The sequence below is a fragment of the Cavia porcellus genome, unplaced genomic scaffold (genome assembly GCF_034190915.1).
Source record: "Cavia porcellus strain 051 isolate PalLab524CR breed Dunkin Hartley unplaced genomic scaffold, mCavPor4.1 scaffold_29, whole genome shotgun sequence".
Classification (NCBI taxonomy): Eukaryota; Metazoa; Chordata; class Mammalia; order Rodentia; family Caviidae; genus Cavia; species Cavia porcellus.
In genome coordinates this window covers 45,625,838-45,638,246 of record NW_026947512.1, presented here as the reverse complement: position 1 = coordinate 45,638,246, position 12,409 = coordinate 45,625,838, and the positions used below count along the sequence as shown (strand labels likewise).

General features: G+C 49.5%; 1 protein-coding gene across 3 annotated transcripts in view; it reads right to left on the bottom strand.

Moving 5' to 3' along the window:
* Positions 1 to 12,409, bottom strand: part of Plekha2 (pleckstrin homology domain containing A2) — a 65,136-nt gene that overhangs the window by 17,569 nt on the left and 35,158 nt on the right. For all 3 annotated transcript variants that reach the window (XM_063240288.1, XM_063240287.1, XM_003462868.5), the window contains exons 4-5: positions 7,898 to 7,946; positions 6,381 to 6,478 (exon numbers count right to left, since the gene is read on the bottom strand). In XM_063240288.1, the coding sequence (XP_063096358.1) occupies positions 6,381 to 6,478; positions 7,898 to 7,946 (147 nt within the window). The remainder of the gene's footprint in view (positions 1 to 6,380; positions 6,479 to 7,897; positions 7,947 to 12,409) is intronic.

Sequence of the window (12,409 nt, the reverse complement as noted above, 5' to 3'; positions counted from 1 at the left end):
ACTCCGTCCACCCCTTTAGCTAAGCCCCCTATCAAATTCCAAATAAAGTCCACCGTTCTTTCCTGAAGCTTCCAGAGGGTGCCTGCTTTTGTTTAGCAACTCTCCTGTGGCCTCAGTAAAGACTTTTTCTCTTCTCTCTCACACCAACAGAAGACCTAACAGTCAGAAGGGGTAAGTCACTAGAGGCACGACTTCATGAATTGACAAGGTGTGCTCCTGTCCCAGCTCCCCTCCTCTTTCTGCTTCCTGGCTGTCATGCAGCGAACAGCTTTACTCTGGCATGCTGTTTTGCCATGCCATTTCTGCCTTGAATTCTGCCAACCAAGGACTGAATCCACTGGAACCATGAGCCAAAATAAACCTCTCTTCCTTTAAGTTGCAAGCATTGGGCATTTTGTCTGTGACAAGAATGTAGCTAATACACCAGCCCTCCCATCAATCCATATTTAAATATGAGGAACTCAGTCACCAATGCCTCTGCATGCACACACACATACACAGGCACACCACACACACCACACTGGATCCACAAATTTACTGAGTATCTATACTATGAACTAGCCTTTTCCTGATCAGAAGGCAAGATAAAACATCGAACAAAACAGACAAAAGTGCTGTCCTCAAGGCACTTATACACTAGCAGGTGAGACTGACACCCCTACCCTGGCCAACATACAGAGCAGTATAACCAACTCAAGAATCTACAAAAGGCGAGGCCTTCCACGGGAAAGTCAGTGGGAGCTGTGGCAGGTGCATCACGGGGTCTAGTATAAATGGGGAGGTCAGCAGGGGTCTCCAGAGGAGCAGACGGTGAAACGGCAGGAATGCAGAGATGAGAGAAAGACCCCTAGGCAAGGAGAACGGATAAAACTGCCATGGAGAGGCTGAGGGTGGAGCCCGAGCATGTGTGAGACCCTGGGTTCAACGGTTCCCAGCATGGGCAGGGGTGGGGGGAGCACGTGGTACCCGGCTGTGGGACAGGGCCGCAGGGAAAACACAGGCACACTAAAAATGTGGTGTAAAATTACCACTAGAGCATATACACGGGTGTAAATAAAAGACTAGTGAATTTCTGTTTACAGTCAGGGCCTGTCCTGAATAAGGTTTCTCATTATGTACAGTTACATGCAAATATTCCCAAACTCCATAAAACCTGAAATCAAAACACTTTGGTCCCAAGCATTTCAAATACGGAATACTCAGCTTGTACAAGGTCTTTCCACATCCAAAGATTTAAAATCAGCCTCACCTGAGCTACACAGATTAAAAATAAGGTTTTTTCTAAAGAAAGAAACTGAAGACATTAGAGACACAAAGAGCTCTCATGTTCATGGATAGGAGAATTCACACTGTTAAAATGGCCACATTATTAAAAGTAATCTACACATTTAACACAATCTCCATCAAAATTCGAATAACATTCTTCACAGAACTAGAAAAAAACAACACTAAAACTCATGGAAACAAAAAAGATGCAGAGTAACCAAGGTACTTGTGAGCAAGAACAGCAAGGTGGGAGGCACAACAATACCCACTTTCAGATTATACTATAAAGCCATAGTAACAAAACAGCATGACGCACAATAGAGGACACAGAAAGAAACATGCACAACTACAGCCATCTGACTCTTAACAAAAGAGCCAAAATCATGTTACAGAAAAACAGTCTCATTAACAAATGGTGCAGGAAAAATTGAATATCCATATGTAAAAGACTGAAACTACTTTCTCATCCTACCCAAAAATCAACTCAAAATGGATCAAAACCAGGTATAAGACCTTAAATTTTGAAACTGCTAGAAGAAAACATAAGGGAAACACGTAAAGTCATAGGCACAGAGCAAAGATTTCCTGAATAGGGCTCCAATAGCTCAGGAAATACCACAATGCAACAAATGGGACTATATCAAATTAAACAGTTTCTTCACTGCAAGAGAAATAACCAACAGAGAGAGAAAGCAGTTTATGTAAAGAAGAGCAATATAACCAGCTACTTATCCAACAGGGAGTTAATATCTAGAAAATATATAAGGAACTTAAAATCCTTAACATCAAAAACCAAAACCCCAAAAGACCACCAAGTAGCCCAATCAAAAAAGGGGGAAACGAACCTGACAGACACTTTCCCAACTAAGTACTAAAAAATGGCCAATAATTGCATGAAAAAAAAAGTCCATCAATTACAGTGATCAGCAAAACAGGGCAAACCAAGGCTGCACTGGGGTCCCATTTCAGCCTGCTCAGAAGGGCGACCGCATGAAGAATGCAAACACAGGCCAGAATGGGAGAAAAGTGAACCTTTGAGCTGTGAGTCAGAATGTACATTAGCACAGTCACTATGCAAATCAGTCTAGAGGCGCCTCGAAACACTAAGAATATAACTTGCATATGACCCAGCCATACCACTGTCAGCACAGAACCAAAGGACAGACACGGAAGGCCACGGGTGCCCGCACACGCACAGTTCCCAACAGCCAACACATGGAACCAGCCTGGGTTCACCCTCACAGACGAACGGATACAGAACACAGGGTACACATACACAAGGAGCACTATTCAGCTGTGAAGAAGAGTGCGATCATGTCGTTTGCAGAAAAATAGGTGGAACTAGACATCGTCGTATTGAGGCTGAACACTTGTAATCCAAGTCAGAAAGACAAGTATTGCATGTTTTCCTTAATATAGTGATGCCTGGGACCCATCATCAACTGGCTGCAGGATCCAGGCCAAGTAGCAAGAATGAATAGCCCTAAAGTGCCAGCACGCACACCAAGTACCAAACAAACAGTGAGTACAAAGTCCTCACGTCACAACGTGCTGAGCATCAATCAAATTCAGCCAGTCAAAGCACTCGAGTAGACTGAGGTAGGCTGTATGAGGAAGCAAAAGACAGCGACGTAAAAGCAGACGGGAACCTTTCAGACAAGAGGAAGGGAGGAAGGGAAAGAGGAGTGTTACAGCAAGGAACGGGGCTGGATTCAACGCATGAGGCTGAGGCAGGAAAGTCCCAAGCTCAGACCCAACTGGTAACTTAGCAAGGCTCTCTCTCAATACGGAAATCCAGTATTTTATAAAATTAATACACACTCATAAAAATACAGTTTTTAAAAAACAAAGAGCACTCTGTGGGCAGAAAAACTGGATGTGTCCTGACTCTGTGCCCTCAGGCAAGCACATTCATCTCTGGGTCTTTCTATCTCCCCGCTTAAGTGAACAGGGATAATAACTCTTCCCTTTTCTACATAAGGTTTTTACAGGGCTAAAATAAAGCCACACACGTAAAAGTCATGTGTGATCTAACATTTTACAGCTGTTTAAGATGTTCATAAACTATAAACTTCCCGGGAGTCAGGGGACCTGGATTAGAACCCCAGTTCGAGCAGTTGCTATCCTGCTATCCCCAGCAACGCTCTGAGGTCCATGTGCTTGCTAAAGAGGCTGCACAACACCCTGTCCTAAGAGCGACACGTCACGTGTGGCAGCTCATCACATGGCCTGCCCCTTCTTCACCTCTACACCTCCAACACACCTCGCTTTGTAAATGGAGTCTTACACATGCGCTTTATCATGTGGTGTCACAACCCCAGACCGTCAACCTCGTCCCAGCCTCTGCAGGGAAAGACACACTAAAGGACACTGCAGAAAGAGGGGGAAGGAGGCCTGGCAGTCCAGGGCTGTCACTCCAGGGGCCGAGGAGGCGGAGGCCTCCCAGGAGGCCCAGGACGAAGGTGAGAAGTTCAAGCTCAACTGGGAAGCCTAGCAATACCCTATCTCAAAAAGGGCTGGGCTTTGTGCAGCTCAGGGCAAAGGGCCCAAATTCAGCCTCCAGGGTCCAAAAGGGAAAAGGAGAAGGAAAGAAAGGAGGGAGGAGAAGGGAAGCATGGATGGAGAGAAGAGAAGAAGGGAGACGAGGAGAAGGAAGAAAGAGGGAGAGAGAGAGGGAGGGGGGAGGGAAGGAGGGAAACCTTTGTGGGACGCGCAAAGACCAGGAGAAAGCACTGCCTGCCCTGCTCCTGCTGTCGCACAGGCCCTGTGGCGGGAGGGGGTGAGGAGGGGTCCACAGACACCTTCAGCATCCGCGGAGGAGGGCTGTTCCCAGACACTCGGGGGCACCAACACCTGCAATTCCCTGTGTGTCACGCAGAGGAGGAGCTGCCCGGAACCGCACACACCTCCCACACACTCCGTGTCTTTCTGCGGCTTACTGTACCTGGTACAATGCAAGTGCCAGGCAAACAGCTGTTGTACTGTATTATTTATGGATGAAGGGCAAGAAAAATGTCTATGTTCCAGGGAGGCAATTGTTTCTAATGCTTTCAATCCACAGTGGGTTAAATCTGTGGATACGGAATCCGGGACACGGAAAGCAAGTAGGGAAGCAAAGAGATCCTGGAGACGAGGTGACTCACAACTCCTCTTCCAACCTCGGGGCTCAGCAGGTCCCCTCCCACGCCTACACCCTACAGCTGCTGCTCCGTGAAGCTGGAGAAGAGGCAGCAAAAGCCAGGCAGTGAGGCAGGATGGGAGGCAAGTGCTTGGGGTGCAGCTCCACAGCTGAGTTCAGTGCCTGGCACCAAACCAAAGGCTTTCATATAAACGGCCTGGGTGTGCTGCAGATGTACAGAGGCACGGCGCATGCTTAGCACGCACGCGGCCCCGGCCAGAAGCCCCGCACCAGAAAAACCACAACAGCAGAGAGGCAAGGAGGGAGGAGGGAGAACCCACTTGCTGTCACTTTGCAGGCCGTCCCGCCCGCCCAGGTTACTAGGAAAAAGAGGCTGAAACCCAGAAGGAAACTAGCTAGGTGTATGGTGCTCATCTCTAATTCCAGCTACATGGGAGGCCGAGGCAGGAGGATCACAAGTTTGAGGCCAGGCTGAGACTATGTCTCCAAATATGACTTTAAAAAGGCTAGGGTGCAGGTCCAGGGCAGACCACTTGCCCAGTATGCACATGGGCCTGGGTTCCATCCCAGTGCCCTACCCACATGCACAAAAAAGAGACAAATATTAGACACTGAAAGAAATCTCAAATCCTAGAAGATGCAAAAGGGTGAAGACCTCCCAACAAGAGAGAAGAAAACACTCACTGACTCAGCACTGCAGAGCCCTGCACACAGGTCAGCACCAGTGCGTGTGAGTCACAGGAGCCGCTCCCCTCCCCTTCCCCGCCCGGCTCACTCTCTCCTCCCAGGTTTGCCACGGTTTATCTGAATGAGACACTGACCTGCTAACCCGCTGACCTGACGACACTGCACTCTGGTCAGCTCCAGCAACACCGATGTTAGAGAGACGTAAGGATTTCAGCCAATCAGTTTACTCACAGCACTCTCACCCTGCCCTGGGACCCCGGCATGACCGCAAGCTAGCAAATGTAAGCATGTCTGACTGGGCAACAGACAACCTCAGACTTCCAGCAAAGCAGCCATGGTTTGTAAGTCAAGAGTCTACCTGACTTGCTAGTTAAAAAGCTTATTAGGTTTTCTCCCCTAAAAGTAGACCTCGTGCGATGGTTGGCAAGTGTCCCCCAAAGGCCACGTGCTACAGATCTGGCCACCAGCCTGTGGTGGTGCTGGGGCAGGACGGAACCTCTGGGAAGTGCGCTGCAGCGGGTGGAGATCAGGTCACAGGGGAGTGCCCTGGAAAGGAATGTCGGGTCCTTCCCCATCCCGTTGCTCTTTGCTTCCCAGCTGCCGTGAGGTAAATAGCTCTCCACCACTACGCCTGCCACAACATGTGCCTTGCCACAGGCCCAACACGACAGGCCAATCACCCACGGACTAGACCTCTGAAACCATAAACCCAAGTCAACCTTCCTCCTTAAAAGTTGATTATTCGGGTTTTTTCCTCCACAGTGATGGAAAGCTGACTGGGGTAACTTTCCCTTTCCTTCCTTTTCACTCTTCTCTTTTTCTGTATTTCTAAGGAAGAGGAAAACAATTTTTCATTAGCCAATCAAGGAAAATGTGAAAACTCAGGACAGTCCATGAACTAGTTCCACGAGGCTTTGAGACTGGGGATGGCCTGGCCTGGTCCTCCCTACTTTTAAAGTCAGGGGAACATTCCTCAGCCAGGAGAGCACTCTGACCTCCCTGCTTGGTGCTGCTGGCTCACTCTGCTCTCCCAGCCATCAGCATTCCCGATCACCCCAGCCACGACCACAGAAAGCCCCTCCCAGGAGGCTCAAGGGGGATGCCCCAGACACTTCCCCTTGAGCTGCATCAAACTCAAGCTCTTGGGTGACCTGTGGGTGATCAGCCAAAGAGAAGAGAGGCTGAAGGAACCAAGCCTGGACAGGGCGCTGGGAAAGGCCCCGCCACCATTCACACTTCCCCGCCCCAGGCAGGCCATTGTGGGAAGGGAAAGAAAGCACACACGTACAGTGATCTTGCTGGCATGGTTCAGGGCTTCAACCCAGTCCTTCAGGTCCTTCTGGTCATTGGCTTGAAGAAAATACCTCTGTGACAGGGCATTGATAACTGTAAAGACAAGAGGAGCGAGAAATCCTCATGTCAGAAAACATGCGACACAATGAGAGCCCACAGTGCTGCAGTGTCTGGGGCGGCAGACGGATGGGGGGCTCTGGAGCCCCCCTAGAATGCTGCCCTCTGCATGGCCATTTGAGAAGCAGCACATCACATGACTGCACATGCTTTCTCCCAGTGTTAAAACTAAGGTTTCTCTGCAGGCCTCAAGATTGGATTTGGTGTCTACCACCTCCCAGCAAAGCTAACAGATTTACAGTTGCGATGACACACAGGTCCTGGTGGACCCAGGGCTTTGATTTTCACTGGCCCATTCGTCTGGGTTACAAGCCTTGCTGGTGGCTGGGAAGTGGAACAGAGCTGGTCTGAGACCAAATCTATGATCCTGCCCTTGTCTGCAATGGGTCCTTTGCTCTGAGTATTCCATTCAGTCAACAGTTTACTTCTGGGCTTATTACAATTATGAGTATGTTTACATCTGCTGATCACAAAATCTGAGAATCAGTTTGAAGCTTAGCAGTATTTGAAAGAAATGGGAGAAGAGCACCAAAGAAGCCTGAACCAACCCAAGGCCAAGAAAGGAGAGCGCAAGGGGGTTCTACAAGCATGAGCCTGAAGTGTTGGACTTAAAAGAGAAGGGTAGACACCAAATCCATTAGTTCATTCATTTATTCAACAAACAGGTATTGAGCTGCAGGAAGTGCTGAAGGTGCTCCCCCAACACAGCAGAGGGGCAGCCTCACTCTCCTGACACAGAGACTACCAGGGCTGAGCACAGCTCCAAGGACCCAGTGAGCTCCAACGCCGACCCACTGCCAAATGCACCACATTTGCTAACCATCAGGTGAGCAGCTCCACTTCCTGTCACCCCCATCCAGCAACACTGAAGCACACTGCCAGCCATTCCTTCCGTTCCACGTCCCCTCCCTGACCCCACATCCCCTCTCCTAGTGTCCAACTTTCACTCAATTAGCTTTGCAGGAGTGGAGACTGAACCCAGGACCTTCACACTGCACTCCATCTCTAGCCCCTTTCATTTTTCACTTTGAGACAGGATCTCACTAAGGCTAAGTTGCCCAGGCTGGACTTAACTTGCAATACTCTTGCTTCAGCCTCTCACAGTGCTGGGATTATGGGCACGCACCACCACAATGGCCAGTCCTCACTTCTAAAACGAGGGTCCCAGAAACTTCTATAGATTTTTTTTGCACCCACCCTGCAGCATCAAAAACACACAAACACTAGTGGCCCTTATGCTAGAAGACTCTTTGCTGCAACACTAGGGGAGGTGCTATCATGTGACACATGACCTACGCCTCCGCGGCCCACACACGTGATCACAGGACTTCCTCTCTTCGAAAGAGGAAGCTGCTACCTGAGTACACATGAAGCCCATGCCAGTCCCGTACTTACCAAAGCAAAATGGAGTTTTTGGTTTCTGCTTTGGAGTAGCGACGCTCACCTATATTGAACAAGAAATAAAGAAAGAGAACATGAATGTGTATACACTGGTGTTAAAAACTCACTGTGGAAGTTTTCATACATCACCAGTACATCAAACACACACACATACTGATTACTTGTGTTTTTATATTTTAAGGACTAACAATCGAGAATCCTACACTTTTGCCTCGGCTAAGAAGCAGCCTTCCCACTCTGTCCCTGGAGCCTTTTGTGCACCCATCCCTAACAAAATCCCCGCCTCACACTGAGATAGAGGATACAGCGGCCACTGGATGCATTTGGACTCTGTGCAGCTCCCTTGAGAGCTACTCTGACCATCAAATGAGCCCTTCACCTGCCCAGAAAAGGGCCGATGATTCGGAGAGCTGCCTAGGTACTTCAGGTAGGGGCCTGCGGCAGAGCTCCCTTCCTGGCTCTAGCTTACCCTAGTTTGCAGTCTTCCCTCTTGCACGTGCATTCCCGAGACTCTGCACACAGGAGCCCTCATCATTCAGTTCAAACAACTCTTACTCTGTTCTGTGTGCACGTGGACTCTGCGGCTGTCCTTGAATGGGCTAGATTTCAGGAAGAGCTCTCTGTCACCCCACCTGGGAGGCCAAGGAACAGCCACCTGCCCACGGGACCTATCCACACTCTGTCATCATCCTCCCCTGGATACTATTCCTTAATCCCCTTCCCAGCCAAAATCAATGTTTCTTTGTCAGGTGTAGAGGTGCACACCTGTAACCCTAGCACTTTAGGAAGCTGGGGCCAGGACAGCGAGTTCACGCCCAGCCTGGTCAACTTTGTAAGACCCTGTCCCAAAATTTAAAAAATTTTAAAAGGCTGGGGATATAGTACAGTGCCAAGGCCCTGAGTTCAATTCCCAGTACAAACACAAAACAAAGCAAAATGAAAGTCTCTTCATAGCTCACTATTATTGGGGTCTAATAACGACCACCTCATCAGGCTACCTAGGTTCTTGCTCCTGATCCTAAGTTCTTCCATGCTCAGGTTCCTTAACCAAAATTAACACTGCCCAATGACTCAAACAAGAACAGAGTTAGCTATAAAAGATCAAAAGGACAGTACAGCCTGGCCTGTGGGGACCATCTCAATCCATAGGTATCCCAGCTGCGTGACCTCCATTTCATGTTTTATCCCATAAGGGTGAAGTGATGATACCATGTTCTTCCAGGGCTGATGTGAATCTGCAGCTAAGGCACTTACTCACCCTGCCCTGAAGAATCTGACCATGCCTGGAGGGATGGGTCACGGCTTCTGATAATGCATTTCTGTTACAAACCCACTCCACACAAGAATACAGCAGGGCCACCCCTGGAACTGTGGACAAAATGCTGACAGTCTATGAGCAAAACTGTGTGAGACTTGAAAGAACATACAGAACAGAGGGGGGCATATCTGATGTTAACAAATATTTAACTAAATGTTTCTATAACGTTTTTGTATCAGCCTTACTGACAAGTATTTAACCAAATGCATACAAGATGTCACATTAAATCAACTTGGCTAGTTTTCATTAAGCGTGCAAAATATTTTCATTACATTTGAAAATTATTTGTAGTGGACAGCTTAGTTCACAGGAGTTCTTGTGTGCATGCTGAAGATTGCCTAGAAACAGGATAAACCACATGCTCTGCTCCCCACCGCATCAGTCTAGACTAAAAAGCACTCTCTCAAGTATTCTACAGCTGAACAATTAGATGTAGTTCGTTTCCTTTTGTCAGAGAGGAAGAGTCCTGGGGTGGCAGAGGACGTCACATGGCAGAATGTGGCAGTGGGTGAACATTTATGTGTCCAAGCCGTTCTGCTTCATAAGGAAGATTGCTTAATGTTTCCTGTGATATGAGGCGGAGCCTATCCAGCCTTAGAAAGTTCTAGAAAACATGATGTAAGCAAACGCAAGCCCACAGATCCTGAGTTCAGATTCAGACTACACAAATTCCATCATGTCTGCACAAGGCAAGATGCTGGCTCCCACCATCACAGTCCTGGTTCCACATGTCTGCTTTTCTGGGGCATCAGTAGGAACCACAGTGGACACCTTGATGGTGCTTGGTCTGGCAGGCCAATGTGTTGTGACTTGTTTCTTGGGCTTCCCTTCAGCACCCGTGCTCCAGGACATCCTCCTGGCCATAACCCACCCTCTGCTTATCCTGCCCTTGGCTTCTGCATAACACTGATCACCGCAGAGCTGCTCTGGCCACCCTGGCCCCCGGCACCCACCGATCTCGTGGTCTCCCCTTCTCATCCAGCTTTCAAATGGCATTGAAAATCTGGGCACTGGAAGATGCTTTTTGGCTTACTAAGAAAATCATCCTTTTCTAAGAAATCCCCATTTATCCCTGATTAGAGAGTGTGGCTGGCTGATGTGCTCCCCCTACCCAGCTTAGAAATGGTTTGCTCTGCCTACAGCTTCTTGGCCAGTAAAAGCGCAGACCATGTGCTTATCATCGGTAGAGCGTGAGGGGCTTTTGTGCTTCTTATTCTGTTTCCGAGCTTTCAGTCAGGAGATACACTCGGGTGCACACATGCACATCTATAACGTGCCTCAACGCCTCTTGAATTTATCACAGAAGGATAATTTGGTAAAGGACTCATTGCCAAACTAACAGGGTCAGCTCTCACTCAGCCCTGACTGGCTCTGTAACAAGGGTTCTGTCCATCAACATCCTTTGACCAGCTCCCCAGTGGAAACACTTGTCTCCTTCTCAACAGCAAGAGAAGAAAATGAAACTCCATCTACCTGTTGCTGTGCCCCACAGAGAAGGGCTGAATGGGGGATTACTTCTCATTTTGTATGGAGATACGGCTGTGGCCTCTCCCCGAAGCCCTGCTCACCACAGTGGGTGGTGTGATCTCCACTCCCCACTTACAACCCACGGGTGACTGTGCAGGTGGTTACAGTGTCCTCAGACAGGGCCCAGCAGAGGACCCACGCATGGCGGTGCAGCTGCCAATGGGTAAAGACACCTGGCAGTGTGACTCAAATGAGGGCCCCAGGCACGAGCAGTCCACACCCCAGGCAGCCACAGCAGAGGCGCTGCACACGGTTGGCTGGCAACACACCGACAGAAACAGACAGCTGGGGATGTGATGAGGGGGGCAGGCAAGGCTCACCCAGCCAGCGGTGCGGGCAAAGCTGCTGCACTGTTCAGCAGACGCAGGAACTGCTGTTATCAGATGGAATGCTGACCACAGAGGCAGCAGCTCATCAGTATTAAGCTGGGCTGGGGTCAGCCCCACCCGCTGGCCCTAGGCCAGCAGTAGAGCTGGGGCTCCTCTGACAGAAGGTCTCACAGCACCGCAGGGCTCTGCCCCAGGGTCTGGGGTCACCTTGCCCCTGTACTCAGGCAGAGCAGGGGAATAAGCCAAGTGTGGGGGCGCATGCCTTTCCTCCCAACACTCTGGGAGGCTGAGCCAGGAGGACCACAATTTCAAGCCCAGCCTGGTCAACTTAGCAAAACTCTGTGTCAAAACCTTTAAAAAATTAAAAGAACTGGGTATGCAGCTCAGTGTGAAGGCCTTGGGTTCCAACCCAGGACCACTAACTAATAAATGCAGCAGATGGTGAGAATGGAAGAAGGGGGCCGGGAGGCAAGGAAGGAGGGCAGGCAGGTGGTACCCGATCACCAGCCTTGACTTTATTCCATGGCTGGCCAGGAAGAGGTTTTGCTGCAGTGACCATCCCAAGTGACATCGGACTGGGTGTGGGCATCTCCAGTTTGCTTCTCTGGAAAACTACATGCTGGTCTCCCTCTTCTCACCACTGACCCTCTGCAGACACCCACAGCAGCCCAACCGAAAGGCTGTGTGGCACCGTGGCTACTCACCTCCCCTGGGAGGGAAGATGTGGAGTAACAAGCAACATCCTGAGCCAGGCGAGCGGTGCAAACCTGTAATCCTTACACTGAGGCTGAGGCAGGAGAATTAAAAGTTAGAGCCCAGCCCGGGCAATTTAGTAATTCCAAATAAACAGAAAAGGGGCTGAGAATGTAGCTCAATGTGAAGACCTTGGGGTCAAGCCCAGGAAGAGCAAAGTGGGGAAAAGGAGCCAGAAGGACACAGACAGCGACAACCAGACAACCAGAATGGCTGACTTGGGACCCAGCACCAGAGCTGAACGCTTTGCTGGGAAAACCCCTGCCTTTTGGCACTGGGTCAGCAGGAGTTAAAGGATCTGGACTCGATGTAACCTGAACCAGTAGCAGCTGTGGATATTGCAAAAGGCCCACACAGGCCCGCAGGCCCATCCCAGCAAGGGCTGAAAGTCAGGTCATCTTTTCTAAAGGAGGCAGCCTCCACGGCAGAAAATACTGAAAGCCCTCATCTGAGCCGCATTTATAAATCATGATTCAGCAGGAGATTATATTCACCCTTCCCTCCCCCCAAAAGTCTTTCCAAACCCTCTCAAACAGGAGAGTTTCAGCTTTGATTTTTTTACAGGCTGTCTGTTCCCTG